Source organism: Saimiri boliviensis, chromosome 3 (assembly GCF_048565385.1).
Source record: "Saimiri boliviensis isolate mSaiBol1 chromosome 3, mSaiBol1.pri, whole genome shotgun sequence".
In the NCBI taxonomy this organism is placed as follows: domain Eukaryota; kingdom Metazoa; phylum Chordata; class Mammalia; order Primates; family Cebidae; genus Saimiri; species Saimiri boliviensis.
The window spans coordinates 46,917,239-46,939,852 of record NC_133451.1 but is presented as its reverse complement, the minus strand read 5'-3'; the positions used below and the strand labels follow the sequence as shown (position 1 = coordinate 46,939,852).

The 22,614-nt window shown below is 37.7% G+C and overlaps 1 protein-coding gene across 3 annotated transcripts in view; it reads right to left on the bottom strand.

Annotated features, from left to right (window-relative positions):
* The window catches only part of SLAIN2 (SLAIN motif family member 2), an 86,240-nt gene that overhangs the window by 34,719 nt on the left and 28,907 nt on the right, over positions 1-22,614 (bottom strand). For all 3 annotated transcript variants that reach the window (XM_010344193.3, XM_003933640.4, XM_074396099.1), the window contains exons 2-6: positions 20,495-20,643; positions 9,460-9,624; positions 7,109-7,270; positions 3,966-4,325; positions 2,855-2,992 (exon numbers count right to left, since the gene is read on the bottom strand). In XM_010344193.3, the coding sequence (XP_010342495.3) occupies positions 2,855-2,992; positions 3,966-4,325; positions 7,109-7,270; positions 9,460-9,624; positions 20,495-20,643 (974 nt within the window). The remainder of the gene's footprint in view (positions 1-2,854; positions 2,993-3,965; positions 4,326-7,108; positions 7,271-9,459; positions 9,625-20,494; positions 20,644-22,614) is intronic.

Sequence of the window (22,614 nt, the reverse complement as noted above, 5' to 3'; positions counted from 1 at the left end):
TGCGCCACTTCACTCCAACCTGGTGACAGAGTGAGACCCTGTCTCAATTTAAAAAAAGGGGGGAAAAAAAAGATAAAAATGAAAAAAGGGGCCGGGCGCGGTGGCTCAAGCCTGTAATCCCAGCACTTTGGGAGGCCGAGGCGGGTGGATCACAAGGTCGAGAGATCGAGACCAACCTGGTCAACATGGTGAAACCCCATCTCTACTACAAATACAAAAAATTAGCTGGGCATGGTGGCGCGTGCCTGTAATCCCAGCTACTCAGGAGGCTGAGGCAGGAGAATTGCCTGAACCCAGGAGGCGGAGGTTGCGGTGAGCCGAGATCGCGCCATTGCACTCCAGCCTGGGTAACAAGAGCGAAACTCCGTCTCAAAAAAAAAAAAAAAAAAAAAATGAAAAAAGGATTAAATACCTTCAAATTTTTAATTGCTTAATAAACAAGTTATAAGTGAACAGTCGATAAACTCGTTTGTATCAATTCTTCTTCATAGTCTTGAGAAAACATAACACAGCTTTCACTTCAACCACTGATAGTAATATGTCACAAGGATTTGAGAGAATATGCATTCACTGTGTGCCTACAAAGAGCTGAGTGAATAAGCATCCCTTGTGTCCCTACAAGGACCCGAGTGAATATGCATCCTTTGTGTATCACAGCTCATATACAGGACTGATGTGAGCTGTGAAACACATGTGATGAATACTGAGTGTTTATAAGATCATAAAAATAGCTGTAATCATTTATTTAAAACTGTTTTGACTACATGTTCAAATCTATCCTAGTCAAAAAGCAGTAATTTTTTTTTTTTTTTTTTTTTTTGAGACAGAGTCTCGGTCTGTCACCAGGCTGGAGTACAGTGGCACAATCTCGACTCACTGCTACCTCCGCCTCCCTGGTTCAAGTGATTCTCCTGCCCCAGCCTCTGGAGTAGCTGGGACTACAGGTGCGTACCACCATGGCCAGCTAATTTTTTAAATCTGTAGTAGAGATGGGGTTTTACCATATTGGCCAGGATGGTCCTGGTCTCCTGACCTCGTGATCCGCCTGCCTTGGCCTCCCAAAACAGGTGTGCGCCACCGCGCCCGGCCAAAAAGCAGTTAATTTTTTGAAAGTGTTCCATTCTTTTAAAATTGTCTTGTACATTTATATACACAATACCCATTTACCTTCACATCACTACTTCTTGGCTCAGTTTGGCTATTTTGTCCTGGACGTTCTTACTGTATGATTCTCTCTAATCTTTGTCTACGTTGCAAATGTTTCCTTAATTCAACAGTGTCAACCTTTCCTTTCCACCACATCTTCAAATCTTTCTTTAAAAATGAAGTTCAGTATCTCCTAGGGTATTTTAAGGATTTAACATGCCTTTAACTGTGCTAGTGTCATTACTGTTTTTAATTAATCCTTTCAAAGAAAGCTGCTTGGGTTTTCAGTGGTATGCTCCAGTACTATGTTCCCCATCGCCCACCATCTATCACTGTTATTGTGTAATACTGCCGAATGTGAGGTTTTTAAAGAATGTGTATTTTCTGCTACGGCAGATGTGCCTGTACTCACTTAATGTACTACTTGCCACAAAATAACAACTCAAATATTTATTACAAACCATAGCTGAAAAAAAAACACTGTCACATTCAGGGGTTAGTTTCCATCCAATGACCAAAACTTAATAAAAATTATAATCTACGTGTTTTTCCTCCTATAGTTCTAAAATCCACCTTCTCTGTTTAAGAGTTTAAAATCAGCCGGGCGCAGTGGCTCAAGCCTGTAATCCCAGCACTTTGGGAGGCTGAGGCGGGTGGATCACAAGGTTGAGAGATCGAGACCATCCTGGTCAACATGGTGAAACCCCGTCTCTACTAAAAATACAAAAAATTAGCTGGACATGGTGGCATGTGCCTGTAATCCCAGCTACTCAGGAGGCTGAGGCAGGAGAATTGCCTGAACCCAGGAGGCGGAGGTTGCGGTGAGCCGAGATCGCGCCATTGCACTCCAGCCTGGGTAACAAGAGCAAAACTCCGTCTCAAAACAAAACAAAACAAAACAAAACAAAACAAAAAAAAAAAAAAGTTTAAAATCTAAGAATTTGTTTTCTGAAGGATAATTTAAATAGAAAAGTCCTGATCAATTCTTAAAAAAGTGATGGTTTCTGGCAATTTATCTCAAATTTTAATCTATGTTATAAGTAGGATGAGGATTATGGATTAATTTGACATACATATTGATTCAATATTGTATTTTTCATTAAAACAGCCTCAGCAGACACAGAAAATTAAACCCAAACTAGAAATTTATCTCAACAGATGCAGAAATAAAATGAGAGCATCCAAGAGTTCTCCTGGTATACTTTCGTTCTGGAAAGAAAAGAACAACTTCAACAATCCAATTTTGATAACAGATTTAATATATTACAGGTTTGAACAATGAATTGATTATTTTGAGTATGACTCTAAAATTATGTAATAATCAAGCTTTCAGGTATTTTTAAAGTGGAGATTATTAAAGAAAATTTAAGTACTTACTAAAGGACATAGATTTTGGATACTATACTGGTTATTATTTCCTCTTCAAATATTTATATGCAGAAGCTACGCCTACATTTTTAATAGTCACACTTTGCTTATTTTAAAATTCTGGCGAGAACAAAGTTTCTTATAGATATACGTACTGGCAGAATCAAGTATCCTACATAAAAAATTTAAAACTGTGATATAACTTTATCATCCAGCAACTAATAAACACTAAATTTTACTACAGCTATAGTTTAAAATTTTTTTCAGCACAAAACAGATACCTAAAATTTTCATTTATCTTTAAATAACTGATACATGAAAGCATAAGAAGGATACTTACTGGCTGAAGCCTGAGGTTGCATGCGAGGTATTCCTCCATTTGGCACTTGAAAATTTGAGTCACTTCTGCTGCTTTTCACTGAGTCAACTTGTGTATTAGATGTTCGGGACAGGTTTGGAAGACTGCGTCTTAGTTTTTCTGCAATAGAATTGTAATTAAAAAAAATTTTTTTAATTCTTTGAGATGGAGAAAATTAAATTATTAATTAGCATCCAAAAATTACATTGTTTAACATTTTTATTTATTTATTTATTTTGAGATGTAGTCTCTGTTGCCAGGCTGAAGTGTGGTGGTACAATCTCGGCTTACTACAACCTCCGCCTCCCAGGTTGAAGCACTTCTCCTCCATCAGCCTCTGGAGTAGCTGGGACTACAGGCGTGCACTACCATGCTCAACTAAATTTTGTATTCTTAGTATAGACAGGGTTTCAACATGTTAGCTAGGACAATCTCAATCACTTGACCTTGTGATCTGCCCGCCTCGGCATCCCAAAGAGCTAGGATTATCGGCATGAGCCACCACGCCAGGCCAAATATTCTGTTTATTTTATATGAGAAAACAAGTAGGATTTGTCTTATTTAAAAAAAAAAAAAACCTCAATCTAGGATCTGTAAGTGGGTAGAATAAGAGAACCCTTAAAGATAACCACAAATCATATATTTAAATCAAAATCTAAATACAAATAACTTCATAAGAAAACAAAGCAAAAATAACATAAGCAAGTAAAATGAAATTCACTTTCTCCTTTATTCTTGTAATGATTATTAATAAAATAATAAACTTGACTAAACTCTTCATTTTCTTATCTGAAATTCAAAAGCTTGGCAAAAATTATATTACTTTCATAATAAAACATAAAGGACCCTTTAAAAAAAAACAGGGTGTCACTCTGTTGCCCAGATTGGAGTGCAGTGGTGTGAGCATAGCTCGCTGTAGCTTTGAACTCCTGAGCTCAACCAATTCTCCAGCCTCAGCCTCCTAAGTTGCTAGGACTATGGATGTACATCACCATGCCCAGCTAATTAATTTCTTCCTAGAGATAGGGTCTTGCTATGTTGTTGCACAGGCTAGCAGAAACTATCTAATTAACAGTGAAATCTGCTGTTTTACCTTCATTTTTAACATTGCTTGTCTGTAAATCTGTGGGATGGCCTTGAAGTGAAAGGCGAGGTTGCTGTAAGCGGCTAATCATAGGCTGTGGGGACACTCTACTATATTCTATTCCCCGAGCAGGAGATCGTGAACGAGGTGAATTTCTGGGTGACTGCTTAGGTGACGGTCGAGGAGAATTGCGTGGTGATGGTGAAAACCTGTTAACAGCAGGGTATACTGCATGATGCATATTGTCATCTTCATCATCTAAACTTTGTGCATCAAGTTCCTGATCACTGAAAGTACCCCGTCTTGTAGAATTGCAAGAAGAACCAGAACTGCGCCGAGACGTGGTGGCTGCATATTCTTGCCGGAGACCTGGCAACAATGAATGTTATTTATTTAAATTATATTTTTAGACATTTAAATATTTTTAAAGTAAAAGATTATCACTGAGCAATTCGAATAGGGTGTAAAGTGTAAAAAAAAAAAAAAAAAAAACAAAAAAAAAAAACAAAAAACAACAAAAACTCCCTTTCTGCTTTTAGACATCCTCCCCTTTAAGGATGCATAAACCACATCTGAAGGTTATTTTTAAATTAAACGAAATCCCATAAACCACTGCCCAATTTCCAGATTTCTTCTTAAATCTGAAATCTGTCTCACATGGTAGAATCACAAATTTGAAAATATGTCTACCCCTAAAGATAGTAATCCAAATTTGAGAGTAATATTAAAGGAATATTTAGGGGAAACAATTACCATCCAACCAGTGGAAAAGAATACATATGTGAGTAAATAAAACTCCTTGGATACTTAATTATTAAAGTAATCTTACTCATGAAAAGTATAAAGTATTAAACAAACACCTAACCCACTTTTAGGAATTCAGTACTTAGGCACAAAGGAAATCTTGATTGCTTCATTACTCAAGAGACTTCAATTTTTACTGTTTTAAGCTTGTTTTGAAGCTTAAATTCTAAGTCTTCAAGTAAGAATTTTCAAAGAATTCTATATAGCTTGATACCTTCAAAAATACCCAAGCAACCTTGGGAGTACTTCAAGGAGTATAGCCTCTTCTAGAACAACAGAAAAAAAGTTGATATGTAACATATTCAATGAGGAAGCAAACTGCGATGCGGTAGTATAGAATTTAGGTAATACTCTCAGCACGTCCTGCTAACTACTGGCACTCTAGTCAAAAAGATCTGTTATAAAGTGGTACTCAAATCCTTAAGTCCTGCATTCACACACAGAAAGTGCTATTATTAACATGGTTCATCAAACTAGTAGATGAGAATCACCCTAGGTTATCTTTAAAACTATAAATTCCTAGAGTCCACGTAGCCCTTCATTCAGTTTGGGAACCAAAATAGTAACCAATAAGCTACTTAGTATCTAGTTATAGCCAACATGGCACTAAAGTCACCTAACAAAAGACAAGAGACCAGTGAAAAGAGCACTGTTAGAAAAGAAAAATCCAGTTCCCGATGTAGGCTCTCCTAACAAGTGGATCCTAAGGAAGTCACAATCACTATAGGATCTTGCATTTTTCATCTTAAAAATGAAGGACCTTGACCAGGCAACTGCCTAAATCTGTAATTCCACATTTCTAATTATTACAAAAAACAACGCTGTAAAAAGGAAAATCATCTCTAAGGGCAGGGAGGAAGCTGCAGTTTTCAAGGAAGTATCACATGTATTTTTATTATTATTTTTATTCACCAGGAAAATTATTCACCAGGCTTAGAAAAAATTCTTAAAGCAAGACTAAAATTTCTATTGTTACCAAAACACAATACAAAACCAAGAGCAAAGAGCTGGTTGAGCTTGTAATAAAATACTGTAATCTAAAAAGCTAGGGTTCAAAGAAATGAGAGAATTATTCTAAGGTACAGAGTTAGGCAGCATTATTTTTTTCACATCCACAACAATAACCAGCCCCTAACCAGCTGACAATACCACAGTCTCAGTGAGGAGTTAATTAAAATTACGGAAGAAAAGAGTCCTATGCTATTAGGTTGTAGGGTTAAATAAAGCAAGCACTAAGTCCTTCTATCTTTTTAGGGGAAGTGAATCAGCAGAGTAAGAAACACTAGTTTCTTAAAATGCTACAGCTTGATAAAGCTTACTACATATTTAAAGAGAACCTATTATATACACAGACAACAGAAAGTTTTTGAACTAAATCATGGCAATGCTTCATTACCCTCAGCCAACTGTCAAGACTCTAAAATATGTATTTCAAGGATTTTTTTCATTGTAAAGGTTAAAGAAATTACTTTAGAGAAATGTCTTACTTCATAGTTAAGCAGATGGTGTCTCCTAATGAAATGCATAGACAAAATAACTACTTTCAGATGGTGACCAGGGCAAATAGCCATGAACCCTCTAAATAAGTATTAAAAATTCTGTGCATGTGTACATTTTGATGATAAACCGAGTCATAATTTTTACAGGAGTCACAAAGATATCTGCGACCTAAAAAGTTTTCATGGTTCACTCTGCAACGTACCATCACATGCTTCATTTAATTTAATGTCACAATTCCAATTTTCTCCTAAAGGTCTTTTTTATAGTTTATACCATGTATTCCCCAAGTGAGGAGATATTTATTCCCAAGAGGCCAAAAATTGGTTCTTGGGGTGTAAAAAAATTCCTAGACTTCATAATTGTATATGGCCCTCATAGTACTTAAACATATATAGTGTATATAGTGTGGTATTAAGATTTCATGGGGAGTGGGGGTAAAAAGGAAAAAAAAGATTTTTAGAAGGCTCCTTAGGGGAGCAACTAAAAAGAAAAAATTGAGAAACGCTGGTTTACACTAAAGAACACAGGACAATAGATAAGAATTACGAGTGAGTACCAGTGCAGAATAACATGCAGAGAATGAATACCAGTCACAGAAGCAGAGCAGCATAAATGCTATTCTTTGTCCCTCACACAGCATAACTGCTCTATGTAAAAATGGACTCTGAAAACAACTTAATGAATAAACATGTACATATGTTGACTAAGCCTCTGCAATGCCTACTGCAACATTTCTACTTTCACTACATTACTATCCCCACGACACTTTTAAGACATGTTTAATACACAACAAAATTATGCAATAGTAAAAAAAATCTCAACTCTCAACAATTAATTAGAATACTTACTTTCTTCCTGCATCCGGGCTAGAATCTGTACATCAGTTACATCATTTAGCTTATAATTGGATCCAATTGAATCTTCATCTAATTCTGAAGCACTTAACTCACTATCTATAGAGGACTGAGGACTGAGTGGAGGATTTCTGTCTGATGAGCTTTTCAAGTTACCTTTAAAAAAAGAAAAAAATTCACACTTTGGTAGAGGAACTATTGAATAAATGCCTACTGCAATTAACTTGATATTATATCCTTTGATTTAATTCATTCTTACTCTGCCTTTTCTCCTTAAAAAATTTCCCTGAAATTAGAAATTGACCTCCTTAAGAAAAATGAGGTTTATTGAGAACCTATTATATACACTAATACATACTACTTTACATGCTATGGCATAAATACAAAACATATTTACATCTAAGTATAACTTATCTGTTCTCTTATTTAACAATTCAGCTTTCAACACAGTGCCTGGCAAGTAACTGGTGTTCAGTAACTACATGTTAAGGATTTCAACTTGCACAAGACAGCCAATCAAACTGCTCTATAAATAGATGAGTTTGTTGTAGTGTTTTCTTCTCCCAAACTCACAGTCATTAACAAACACCATCATCTTTTCCCTGAATAAAAGCATCTACTTTTTTTAAACAAGAAAACTATAATTTGAAGAAAATTAAGATTCCTTAGAGATTTAGGAACAAAGACCAGGAGGCTTGTTTCTCCTATATTATGCCATGTTTACAAAATTCCTTTGCCAAATTACTAATGAGGACCTAAAGAGTTCTCTAAAGTTTAGTAGTGAAGCACAAAACCTGGGATGAAAAAAAGAAGACTAGATTTATAAAAAGTACTTTATCATTCTATGCAACAATCCTGCATGTTCCTTACATGTACCCCAGAACATAAAATGCAATAAAATATTATATATTCTTTAAAAAAAGTACTTTATCAGGCCAGGCGCGGTGGCTCAAGCCTGTAATCCCAGCACTTTGGGAGGCCGAGGCGGGTGGATCACGAGGTCGAGAGATCGAGACCATCCTGGTCAACATAGTGAAACCCCGTCTCTACTAAAAACACACAAAAAAATTAGCTGGACATGGTGGCGCGTGCCTGTAATCCCAGCTACTCAGGAGGCCGAGACAGGAGAATTGCCTGAGCCCAGGAGGCGGACGTTGCGGTGAGCCGAGATCGCGCCATTGCACTCCAGCCTGGGTAACAAGAGCGAAACTTCGTCTCAAAAAAAAAAAAAAAAAAAAAAAAACAACAAAAAAAGTACTTTATCATTATAAACCAAAAGGAAGACAGAAAGGCCAGTGAAATAAAGAATACACACATCAAAAAAGTCTAACTTGTTTCTAATGAAATACTTTCATCAGTTCATCAACTTTTACTAAATAATAAAATCCCAACAATGGCACTAATATTTCTAATACAGATTTATCTGAAACACTTGTTTTCCAGAATTCTTCACCATAACAGTCAGCTCCAACATGAAAAACATGTAAGGAGAGCAAGAAAAATAAAAAATAATTCATCTTTACGCTATTAATGAAAGAAGAGCTGAGTACACATGACAGGAAAAGTCCTACAAGGTCAGGTTCAAATAATGCCTGAATCAAATTACTTATTTAAAACAAATATTGCAGGTTAAACTTTTTAACATATTGTCACAGGTGCAGTAAGTGGCAAATAACAACCTATATACTAAGCAAAGAGCAGGATCATTAGACTATGGAGTGCACAGGTCAAAATTTGAGATGGTTAACCTTAATTTTTAAGGAAGTTACAATAGTCATAAAAACAGCTGCAGCGACAATAAGAGTAAATTAATGGGTGAATTCTTGACGAGTAAGCTACACAGTAACAGTCTCACAAACAGAACCCGAGCAGAACATTCGTTCCCTGGTTTACAGCAATCTAGCATTTCCACATCATTTACTGCCCCTCCGACTTTTTTGGTATTTCACATCTAACCTCATACTATTATTTAGCTGCAGTATCCAAGTTTATTAAAATTCCTAAAAAGAGTTTTTAACTCTAGTTTTTACAACCCAAGAAGGCTGCTCAATAAGGATCAATTGATTAAAAGAATCACATTGGTAACCCCATTTAATTAAGCCAGACTTACAAACTTTCAGATACATGCTAAAGAAAATGTATGTATTTAACACACTGGCTTATGTTTATACCTTTGGTGCCTAATACACTACCTGGTGCAAAGTTGCTCCTCAATAATATTTTCCTTAACCAGTTAAAAGTTTCATAAATGAAATGAACTTGAACTGCAGATGAATGTTACTTTCTGATACAGTACAGTAAGTTGAAAAACATTCCTTAATAACGCTGTATCATATCCTCCTTACCTGAATTTCCAGGAAGTATAAGCTGTTTGACTATAGGAGGTCGCACTGGGGTTGAGGATGGAGAATTGAAGCCACTGCTGTATGGGCTACTGGCATTTGGACTGTAAGGACTTGTGTAACTCACAGAGTTGAAAGGATTATTATATAAATTCTGCCTCTTGAGAGCTGCATTAATGAGAAAGAGAAAATCAAATTTAATGACTGAGAAAAAGTTAACATTTCATTTCTAAAGTTTTCCTATTAGAAAAATCAAATCATTAGGCCGGGCGTGGTGGCTCAAGCCTGTAATCCCAGCACTTTGGGAGGCCGAGGCGGATGGATCACGAGGTCGAGAGATCGAGACCATCCTGGTCAACATGGTGAAATCCCACTCTACTAAAAATACAAAAAACTAGCTGGGCTTGGTGGCGCGTGCCTGTAATCCCAGATACTCAGGAGGCTGAGGCAGGAGAATTGCCTGAGCCCAGGAGGCGGAGGTTGCGGTGAGCCGAGATCGCGCCATTGCACTCCAGCCTGGGTAACAAGAGCGAAACTCCGTCTCAAAAAAAAAAAAAAAAAAATATATATATATATATATAATCCCAATAAACTGCTTTCATTAACTTAAATTGGGTATGCAAATAAAATAGTCACACCAAACAACAAAAATAATAAACAAAGAGTAACTCCTAAGCAGATTATTGGTCACTTAATTCACTTCTACCATGTTGGAAAGCTTATTCTTTGATACTTGCTGTATCAATCCTGAATGACTTTTAAAAATAAATCAAATATAAAAGCATACTTATGTTTTCTCATTTTCCTAACAAATGTATTACTTTTTATTTAAAAAAAAAGTTTTTGGGCCAGGCACAGTGATTCACGCCTTTAATTCCAGCAATCTGGCAGGCCTAGGTGTGCAGATCACTTGACGTCAGGAGCTTGATACCAGCCTGGCCAACATGGTGAAACCCCATCTCTACTTAAAAAAAAAAACACAAGGCCCAGTACAGTGGCTCACGCCTGTAATCCCAACACTTTGGGAGGCTGAGGTGGGTGGATCACAAAGTCAAGAGATCGAGACCATCCTGGTCAACATGGTGAAACCCCATCTCTACTAAAAATACAAAAAAATTAGCTGGGCATGGTGGCATGTGCCTGTAATCCCAGCTACTCAGGAGGCTGAGGCAGGAGAATTGCCTGAACCCAGGAGGAAGAGGTTGCAGTGAGCCGAGATCGTGCCATCGCACTCCAGCCTAGGTAACAAAAGCGAAACTCCGTCTCAAAAATAAAAAATAAAAAAATTAGCCAGGCGTGGTGGCACATGCCTGTAATCCCACCTACTCAGGAGGCTGAGGCAGAAGAATTGCCTGAACCCAGGAGGCGGAGGTTGCAGTGAGCCGAGATGATCGCGCCATTGCACTCCAGCCTGGGTAACAAGAGCGAAACTCCGTCTCAAAAAAAAAAAAATATTAACACTTAAGCTGGGCGCGGTGGCTCAAGCCTGTAACCCCAGCACTTTGGGAGGCTGAGGCGGGTGGATCATGAGGTCAAGAGATCGAGCCATCCTGGTCAACATGGTGAAACCCCATCTCTAGTAAAAATACAAAAAATTAGCTGGGCATGGTGGCGCGTGCCTGTAATCCCAGCTACTCAGGAGGCTGAGGCAGGAGAATTGCCTGAACCCAGGAGGCAGAGGTTGCAGTGAGCCGAGATCGTGCCATTGCACTCCAGCCTGGGTAATAAGAGCAAAACTCCATCTCAAAAAAAAAAAAAAAAAAAAATTAACACTTAAAATACTATTTGTTCCTTCAATTTTTTTTTTTTTTTTTTTAGACAAAGTCTTGCTGTCCCCCAGGCTGGAGCGCAGTAGTATGATTTCAGCTCGCTGCAATTTCTGCCTCCTGGGCTCAAGTGATTCTCATGACTCAGCCTCCCAAATGGCTGGAATTACAGGCATGTGCCACTATGCCTGGCTAACCTTTTTTATTTTAAGTAGAGACAAGGTTTTGCCATGTTTCCCAGGCTGGTCTCGAAATCCTGAGCTCAGATGATCCGCCTGCCCTGGCCTCCCGAAGTGCTAGGATTACAGGTGTGAGCCACTGTGCCCAGCCTCTTCCTTCATATTCCAATATCCACGGCTTATTCAATATTTACAAGTATTGGAAAGAACACTTTGCAGAATATATACAGAAATATGATATGGTACTCCCTCTCTTAAGAGGCTTGCTGCCAAGTAGCACAGGCAGCAACAATGATGCAAGGCAAAATGAAATGAGTACTAACATAAAGGTGCAAAGGACAATGGAAAGGAAACGTCAGGAGTAATTCAATACAACTGAGAGAAACTGGGTAAGTCTTTTTGGAAGGAGAGGCACTGAAACAGTCTTGAGAGGATGAGTAATAACTTGATAGGATGCTAAAATACGGAAGGTCTGTGCTTTCATGAGTGTTTATAAGATGAATAAAAGCAGTATCTCGGAAATGCAGAGCATGCTCAGGTAAGCGTGTTAAAGAACAGGGGAGGGACAAAATAGATAAAACCAGTTAGAGCCAGGTCATGGAAGGCCTTGAAACACTACACTCAGAAGTCTGAAACCTATTTAGTAGCAGTGATAAAACTATCAGTGATTTTGACCAAGGGTAATATGACTGGATCAGTGTAAGGAGAAAAAATGATGGAAATCTTGATGTTGAAAAAGCTAGAATGAACTAGGCAGTATATGATGACAGGGGGAAAAAAGGGGGCTGGTCCGAGTGCAGTGGTGTTTACAATTAATTGATCACAACCAGTTAAAGATTTCTTTGTTCCTTCTCCACTCCCACTGCTTCACTTGACTAGACTTAAAAAAAAAGGAGGGGTGGGGAGGAGAAGGATAGATACTAAAAACTGGAAAGGACTGCTAAAAAAAATCAGCTGACTGAAATGTCTGGCTTGCCTACTGGTAGAGTAGTGGTTTTAGGAAGGAGAAACATATGTTTTCTGTTTAGACAGTTTAGTAATTTGGACCATGTATAGTTTTGTGCATATTCACCATGAGACAAGACACAAAACAATTTTACATATACTTCGTATGAGGTATGCAGTATGATCTTAGAACTTTCAACCTGTGCAGAAATACAGTTGCTAAATTCTTTCTTTTTCCTCCTCCTCCATCTCCTCTGGAGTTTATTCTCTTTTACTTAGTTATTAATCACTAGCATTTCAAGTTCTAAGCCTTTTTATCTTCTCTTGCCATATTCTTTCTCCTAAGGAATCTCAATCATACTCACAACATCAATTATTATCTATATGCTAAATACTTTTCATTATTTATATTTCGAGTCTTAAGTTTTCCTCTGAGCTTCAGACCTATATACACCACCCATTTAATGTCTCTCCCCTTGGATATGGCAAATGTATCCAAGTCACTTATCAGATCAACCCATGATCTTCGCACTAACACCTAATTCTCTTCCAAGGGTCCCTCTTTCAGAATGATCCCAATATTTATCCTGTCGCAGAAGCTGGCAACTTAGAAATCACTACTGATATTCTTTTCCACCAATTCCTCATATTTGGCTCAGTCCTTTTTATTGTCCTATCTTTTCATCTTTACTACTACACTTTCCCTTCAGCACACAGAGCCTAGCTATCATAATCAACCCTCCTCAAAAGCATCCTACATTTTTGCCCCTCTCCAACCTACTTTCCTTACTACTACTACTAGAATAACCTTTCCAAAATAAAATTGATGTCATCCTTCCTGTCCACACACACTACACCCTTGTAGAAAACCCTTCGATATTTTCCTAGTGTTCTTCAAGTCCACAATTGGCCGGGCCGGTGGATAACTTAAGCTCAGGAGTTCGAAACTAGTCTGGACAACATGATGAAACCCCATCTCTACTAAAAATACAAAAACAAATTAGCCTGACATGGTAACAGGCACCTGTAATCCCAGCTACTCAGGAGGCTGAGGCAGGAGAATCACTTGAACCCAGAAGTGGAGGCTGCAGTGAGCTAAGGTCATGCCACTATACTCCAGCCTGGGCAACAGAGCGAGACTCTGTCTCAAAAAAAGAAAAGAAAAAAGTCCACAATATTTAACATGGCCTATAAGGCTTTACACAGTCTGGCTCCTACGTATTTTTCTGGCCTCATCTCACATCTCTCCCTTCCTTACTCTTCTCCAGCAACCTCTTCATAGATGTCATGCTTCATCCCACATGAAGCCTTTGCACATGCCTTTCTCTTAACCTGGAATGCCCTATTCCAGCTCTTTCTTACCACACTTAAATGTTCTCAATCTTTTTTTTTTTTTTTCTACCCAAGGATGAAAGCTTAATTAAACTGCGATGGGCTGGGCGCGGTGGCTCAAGCCTGTAATGCCAGCACTTTGGGAGGCCGAGGCGGGTGGATCACGAGGTTGAGAGATCGAGACCATCCCGGTCAACATGGTGAAACCCCGTCTCTACTAAAAATACAAAAAATTAGCTGGGCATGGTGGCACGTGCCTGTAATCCCAGCTACTCAGGAGGCTGAGGCAGGAGAATTGCTCGAACCCAGGAGGCGGAGGTTGCGGTGAGCCGAGATTGCGCCATTGCACTCCACCCTGGGTAACAAGAGAGAAACTCCATCTCAAAAAAAAAAAAAAAAATTAAATTGTGATCTTGGAAGTCTAAGCTTTTTAATTAAAAAAATGAAACTGTGAAATAACACTCTCTTTAGCACTCATACATTTAGACTGTTAGCCAGGGTAAGGTGTGTGTAATGTGCAGTGTGAAAGGGCTGTTTGAGGTGCCTCTTTTTTTTTTTTTTTTTTTTTTTAGAGATAAGAAGAGAGAACGGGGAGGAAAGGTGGGGCAGAAGGAAAGGAGATTAGATTTTTTTTTTTTTTAATAATAAGGAAAAGAATAAAGAAGAGGAAGAAAGAGAAAGAGGAAGAGGGAAAGAGGATGGGGGTATTGCCTTATTGCCCGGGCTAGAATGCAGTCTAAATATGGGTATGCCTATAATTGTCCTTAATAATGGAGACATAAAAGAAAATGAGGGAAGAGAATAAAAAACAAGGAGCCAACCAACATTTCGTTTAAACTTCTAAGTTGATACGATGTTGTACTGATAAGAGTGTATATTTTGTGTATTTAAAGTGGAGAGTTCTATAAATGTTAATTACGTTTACTTGTTCCAGATCTGAGTTTAAGTCCTGGATATCGTTGTTAATTTTCTGTCTCATTGATCTGTCTAATGTTAATGTTGAAGTCTCCCACTATTATTGTGTGGGAGTCTAAGTCTCTTTATTAGTCTTGTATGTCTGGGTATTCCTGTATTGGGTGCGTATATATTTAGGATCTTTAGCTCTTCTTGTTGTTGTATTGATCCTTTTATCATTATATAATGTCCTTCTTTGCTTCTTTTGATCTTTGTTGCTTTAACGACTATTTTATCAGAGGCAAAAATTGTAACTTCTGCTTTTTATTTATATATTTTAGCTCTCTGTTTTGTTGGTAAATCTTTCTCCATCCCTTGTTTTGAGTCTTTATGTATCCTTGAATATGAGATGGGTCTGGATGCAGCATACTGATGGGTTTTAGTTTTTGATTCAAATTGCCTGTCTGACTTTGGATTGGGGGATTTAGTCAATTTAAATTTAGAATTAATAATGATATATGTGAGTTTAATACTGTCATTTAATATTAGCTGGCTATTTTGCCCATTAGTTGATGTAAATTCTTCATTATATTGATGCTCTTTTTGGTATTTTTTAGAAAGGCTGATACTGTTTGTTCCTTTCTATGTGTAGTGGTTCTTTCAGAAGCTCTTGTAAAGCAGGCCTGGTGGTGACGAAATCTCTGAGTGCTTGCTTGTTCACAAAAAACTTTATTTTTCCTTCACTTATGAAGCTTAGTTTGGCTGGATGTGAAATTCTTGGTTGAAAGTTCTTTTCTTTAAGGATGTTGAATATTGGTCCCCACTCTCTTCTGGCTTGTAGGGTTTCTGCTGAGAGATCTGCTGTAAGTCTGATAGGCTTCCCTTTGTGGGTAACCTGACCTTTCTCTCTGGCTGCCCTTAGTATTTTCTCCTTCATTTCAACCCTGGTGAATCTGACGATTATGTGCCTTGGAGTTGCTCTTCTTGAGGAATATCTTTGTGGTGTTCTCTGTATTACCTGGAGTTGTATATTATCCTGCCTTACTAAGTTGGGAAAATTTTCCTGAATAATGTCCTGAAGCATATTTTCCAGCTTGGATTCATTCTCTTCGTCACATTCAGGTACACCTATCAAGCGTAGATTAGGTCTTTTCACATAGTCCCATATTTCTTGGAGACTTTGCTCATTCCTTTTTATCCTTTTTTCTCTAATCTTGTCTTCTTGTTTTATTTCATTGAGTTGGTCTTCGACCTCTGATATCCTTTCTTCTGCTTGATCAATTCGGCTGTTAAAACTCGTGCATACTTCACATAGTTCTCGTACTGTGTTTTTCAGCTCCATCAATTCACTTATATTCCTCTCTAAATTGTGTATTCTTGTTAACATTTCGTCAAACCTTTTTTCAAAGTGCTTAGTTTCTTTAGATTGGGTTTGAACAAGTTCTTTTAATTCACAGAAGTTTCTTATTATCCACATTTTGAAGCCTGCTTCTGTAATTGGAACACATTGGTTCTCCATCAGGCCTTGTTTCGTTGCTGATGAGGAACTGTGATCCCCTGCTGAGGGAGAGGCATTCTGATCTTGGGTAGTCTCAGCCTTTTTTGGCTGTTTTCTTCCCTTCGTTGTAGATTTATCCATATGTGGTCTTTGTATTTACCGTCTTTGTAATTGGGTTTCTGAGTGGACATCCAACTTATCGATTCTCAGCGCCGAAACCTGAGCAACCCACTGCACCGCGGCGTTAAGACTGATGGTGCTTTTCTGACTCTGCATCAAGAACTGACGCTTCGAGGCACCGGCAAAACCGCCTCGCCGGTCACAGGAGTCGCGCTGGCGACCCATGGGGCTCCTCCGCTGGGAACCTCCTGGTGCGTGAGCAACAAGAATTCATGTGAAGGTGTGGCGTCCTCTCATTCTTTGTGCTTTCACTGGGAGCTACAATCCCGAGCTGCTAGTGATCAGCCATCTTGGATCTCTCTCCAATTGTTCTCAATCTTTAGGTTTCAGGTCAAACATCATTTCATAAGGGAAAATTCCTATTTCTCAAAGCACTATACCTTTATTCTTTTATTATACGTCACTAGTTATAAAGATTATTTGTATTATGTTTCCCCTATGAGATGAAAACTCCATGAGTACCAGGACAGTGTCCATATTTCTTCATAATGTACCCCACCTTCACCCTTTTCCCAAAGCCTGATACTTAAGAGATTTGCATTAAAAATTATTTGAATATATGCATGAATGAATGTGATTCAATAGAGGTGATACTAGACACCATAGAAACAGATGAAAATACCAAAACAGGGAGACATGAGGCAAAAGAGAGACGTGGGGCAACCTAAACTTAAAAGACAGGCAGAGAGGAAGCAAAGGGAATGGGAAGTTATTAGTTAACATGAGTACAGAATTTCAGTATGTGATGATGAAAAAGTTTAGTTTAGTATAGGATGATTAAAAGTTCTGTTCATCTGAATATGGTAGTGACAGCTGCACAGTAACATGAATGTACTTAATGTGACAGAACCATATATTTTTAAAGGGTGAAAATGGGTAAATCTGTATTATATAATTTTATGACAATTTTTAAAATGGGCAGAAAAGGAAGAACCTTCAAAGAAGACTGAAAAGAAAAGAGCAGGGAGGGTAAATGAGGGTTAATTAAGACAATACAGTATCGTAAGAAGTGAAGAAAATTTTATGAATGAGTGGTAGTGCACTGCAGAGAAGCTGAGTGTGAAGGAGTAGAAAATGTTCTGCTGCATTGTAGTACTTCAGCTCCAAAAAGGTGTATTTTTTAAAAAACAATCTCCCTGGGAAATGGGGGAATTTACAACTACAAAGTTCAAACTTGTAAAAGCCAAATTTTTTTTCCTTAAAAAATTTTAAACATATTTGTATTTCAAATATACACTGTATTTATAGTTGTAGCTATTGTTCTATGAATACAGCTATAAAATTTAAACAATCTTAAACAGATGCAGTACTTAATTACACCTAGTTATGGTTCAAGAGTAACTGCCTTTCTTACACACTCCTACTAATACCTTCCTTACAATAAGGCAAAAAGCCACTTGCTCAAAATTGCTATTTTTGAGGTGCAGCAGCTCTGCTTTTATCCCTCAAGTCCAAGCTGCTAGTCCCAATTGCTAATAATTCGTACTCCTTAGGACGTTTTAAACCAGGGGTTGGTAAAAAAAATATATATATATACACACACAGCCTTCAGGCCAAATCTAGTCCACTACCTGTTTCTCTAAGTAGTTTTACTGGAACACAGCCATGCCCGCTCATTTATGTATTGTCAATGGCTGCTTGCATGTTACAAGTGCAAAGCTGAGTAACTGCAACAGAGATCTTACGGGCAACAAAGACTAAAATTGTTATCTGGCTCTTTGCAGAAAAAGTTTGCCAGAGTTTTATTTATTTGTTTACTATGTGACTCCTCTGATAAGAATATAAGCTCCGAAAAGTAAGTCATTTTTTGGTCTATTATATTCATTGCCATATCTTCAGAGCTGAGAACAATGCCTATTACAGCAGATTCCTAACATATATTGTTGAATGACCAAAATTCCTAATTAAATCATGAATGATATTATTTTTAAGGTGGAGTACTGAAAAGCAGTTTCTAGGGATGCTTTTTTTTGGCAACAGGGTCTTGCTCTGTCACCCAAGCTGGAATGCAGTGGTGCAAACACGGCTCACTGCAACCTCAACTTCCTGGGCTCAAGGGATCCTCCTGCCCCAGTCTCCTGAATAGCTGGGACCACAGGCACACACCACCATGCCTGGCTATTTATTTATTTATTTTATTTTTGAGACGGAGTTTCATTCTTGTTACCCAGGCTGGAGTGCAACGGTGCGATCTCGGCTCACCGCAACCTCCGTCTCCTGGGTTCAAGCAATTCTCCTGCCTCAGCCTCCTGAGTAGATGGGATTACAGGTGTGTGGCACCACACCCAGCCAATTTTTTGTATTTTTAGTAGAGACGGGGTTTCACCATGTTGACCAGGATGGTCTCGATCTCTTGACCTCGTGATCCACCCACCTCAGCCTCCCAAAGTGCTGGGATTACAGGCGTGAGCCACTGTGCCCAGCTTGCCTGGCTATTTTTTAAATATATTTTGTAGAGGCAAGTTTTCATTGTGTTGCCCAGGCTGGTCCTGAACTCCTGAGCTCGCCCAAAGTGCTGGGATTACAGGTGTGAGCCACCACACCCAGCCCTCTAGGAATATTCTTCTTTTTTCTTTCAATCATGCTCCTTCTGTAGGAATATTTCTCAATACACGTCAGACGGTTTCTACACTTAATGTTCTGTGACATTAAGTACATTAATGTCAGAAATCGGTCAGAAAATTTGCAGTTATTTTAAATGTTCTACCAGCTTGTCTACATATTTCTAATTATCTCTTATAAATATAACAAATCAAGCTTCAGGGTATAATTCAAACAAACAAGCTGATAGTCATACTAAACATTTTTTTAAATCACATAAAGGATATTGCTTTTTCAAAAAGGCTCCTTTGGCCAGGTACGGTGGCTCACACCGGTAATTCCAGCACTCTGGGAGGCTGAGGCAAGCAGATCACCTGAGATCAGGAGTTTGAGACCAGCCTGGCCAACATGGTGAAACCCTGTCTCTACTAAAAATACAAAAATTACCTGGGTACGGTGGTGGGTTCCTGCAGTCCCAGCTACTCAGAAGGCTGAGACAGTAGAATTGCTTGAACCTGGGAGGTGGAGGTTGTGGTGAGCCAACATCGCACCAGCCCAGGTGACGGAGCAAGACTCTATCTCAAAAACAAAAACAAAACAAACAAAAGGGTTTCTTTTCATGGAGGAAAAGTAATACTTTAGTGTCAAAACTGACCCAGATTCAGAAGCTGTGTAATAACATCCCGTAAGTTATTTGCATATAATAACCACTACCCCTTACAGCCAAATAACTTCACCTTACTGTATGCCATTAACTGTTCAGCTAGTCTCCCCTCTGCTTCCTCTGTTCATTTTCAGCTTATAATCTAACCACAAAGCACATACTGTTTTCTATAATAAAGCCAAAATAAGTAATTTTAAGTATATAGCTGCCAAGTAAATATAAAGCAGAAAAACAAAAACAAAACTAATCATGCATCTATCCTTTACTATCTGAGCATTTCATAAAACAGTAAGAGTCATAAAACAGATTGAGAGAAATGCAAGAAGAAGTCAACATTATTTTTCCTACATTTCTACCCACACTGGCATGCTACATTAAATGTCATAAATAGCCACACACATTTTGTCAGCTTTGTGACTGCTATTAAACAAAAGAGCATAAGAGCAATTTAAACCTAAAATGCCAAATAGAAAAACATAATGAGGGAAATAAATATATTCACTCAGCACTTACAGTTAGCCAGAAAACATGCTAGGGTCTTTCATGTAACAACTCTTAAAATTACCTTTCAAGATTCATTATTCTTATGAGATAACTGAGCTCACAGAAGTTAAATAATGCAGTGACAGAGCAATTAAGGGTTAGAGTGAGAACAAGGTCTCTGTTGTTCACCGCTTTTATCCTTCTACTGCATCAGTTTCTCCAAAGAGTGGAATGTGAGATGACTTTATATACTAGACATTTTACATTTTAATAGTTATTTAACTTGTCTTAGAAAAAAGTTTATCATGTAAAATTCATTATTTCTTGGATATCATTCTTTGGGATGACGCTAAATAAAAACAATATTTTTTAAAAAGCTATTAAATGATAGAACAGGGTTATGTGCACATGGGAAAAACTCTCATGATGGTATGCAATGAGATTTGAAAAACGCTCCAAGCAAAGAATTGCTTCCTAACAACACATGGCTCAACATTTATTGTTTTTGACTAAAGAAAGTAAAGAGATGAATTTACAAGTAAAATTATAGACATACCTGACATAGTTTGATCAAGTTTGTGGATAAGAGACTTTTTAGCACACTCAACATCAGGACTTGGGTAATCCAAAACTTGCCTGCACCAAACTAATGGACTAACCGATTTCTGCATTGGTGTAAGTTTTTTCTTTGGTGATGAATACAGCCTAGAAGAAGACAACAAAAAACAAAAAAACTCCTTATTAAACACAAGGTTATAAAACAGAGATCCTTTTGGATAGATTTAAATTACGGAGAAGGGAGTAAAAGTGATGAAGCATATTTTAAATCACCCATATTAATTACCGCACAGAAAATTATAGTAAATCAATCAACATAAATCCAAATTTCAACTACTAAGTGAACCCAAATGAGGCATTCCTAAAGTATGTCTTTTACTAAGACTAAGAGAAAACACCTGTCTTTCTGTTTATTCTGTTTTCAACAGTACTTGACTAACTCCCTAATATAGCTGTATTATTAACTCTAGCTAGGAAGCAGAAGGAGGAACTAAATTTCTTGCTCTGAACCTATTTCCCTTACCACCATATATACAAACATCTACCAATTAGGGACTCATTCCTTTTAGTTAAGCAGTATCCAATTTGTAGTCCTCTTTTCAAATGACAATGTGATGGAGAAAAGCAAAACTTTAAACCCTAAATAACTAAATGTGAATCAATTACGAAATTGCTTCAGTTTCAGAAAAGAATCAGGAGACAGCATTTTGTAAACTAATGGGGAAGGTATACAGAAGGGAAAAGGTGAACAGAAAATATGGAGGCATGTACATATATTTTCTACTTTTTTTTTTCTCAGATTAGTCCAGATTATGTCAGTTGTTATTAATTTACTTCAAGCGTGACTCCATGTGAAAAATGCACATAGTTATTGATTTCTAACCAGGGTGACTTTCAAATTAAGACACTAAGTGGAATTTATGAAGCAAACAAAATTAGGTTTTGATACTGTATGTCTAGATAGTGAAAAGTTTCAATAAAAAGTTAAAAATTTCACATTTACATTAATCAAGTTAATGCAATAATATAAAATGTTGTTTCACTGTAAATATTTAAATAAGTGTATAGCTACAGAACTAGAATAGACAAACTACTTTTAGTGGCAACAGTACCTTTTCCACCATTTATCTCTTTCCCCCTATCTATACCTTAGGTCTGTTACCCACATGCATTATTTTAGTTTTGATCAAGATCATCAAGGCTAATGGGGCAGATGACCATTTCTTTATAATCCATATTCATTTAAACAAAAATAGTGAAATAAAATCTCAATTTACAGAATAACTAAAAACTCAAAATGAAATCAATGGGGTTCATTCTCTTTCCAAAATCTCCTGAAACTGATAAGCAACTTCAGCAAAGTCTCAGGATACAAAATCAATGTGCAAAACTCACAAGCATTCCTACACACCAATAACAGACTTAATGAGAGCCACATCAAGAACGAGCTGCCATTCACAATTGCTACAAAGAGAATAAATTAACTGGGAATACAACTAACAAAGGATGTAAAAAACCTCTTCAAGGAGAACTACAAACCACTGCTCAACAAAATAAGAGAGGACACAAACAGATGGAGAAACATTCCATGTTCATGGTTAGGAAGAATCAATATCATGAATGACCATACTGCCTAAAATAATTTACAGATTCAATGCTGTTCCCATCAAGCTACCAATGACCTTCACAGAACTGGAAAAAACCACCTTAAACTTCATATGGAACCAAAAGAGAACCCACATAGCCAAGGCAATTCTAAGCAAGCAAGCAAACAAACAAACAAACAAAGCAGGGGGCATCACACTACTGGACTTCAAACTATACTACAAGGCTACAGTAATCAAAACAGCATGGTACTGGTACCAAAGCAGAGATATAGACCAATGGAACAGAACAGAGGCCTCAGAGGCAACACCACACATCTACAACCATCCAATCGTTGACAAACATGACAAAAACAAGCAATGGGGAAAGAGTCCCTGTTTAATAAATGGTGTTGGGAAAACTGGCTAGCCACGTGCGGAAAGCAGAAACTGGACCCCTTCCTGACACCTTACACTAAAATTAACTCCAGATGAATTAAAGACTTAAACTTAAGACCTAACACCATCAAAACCC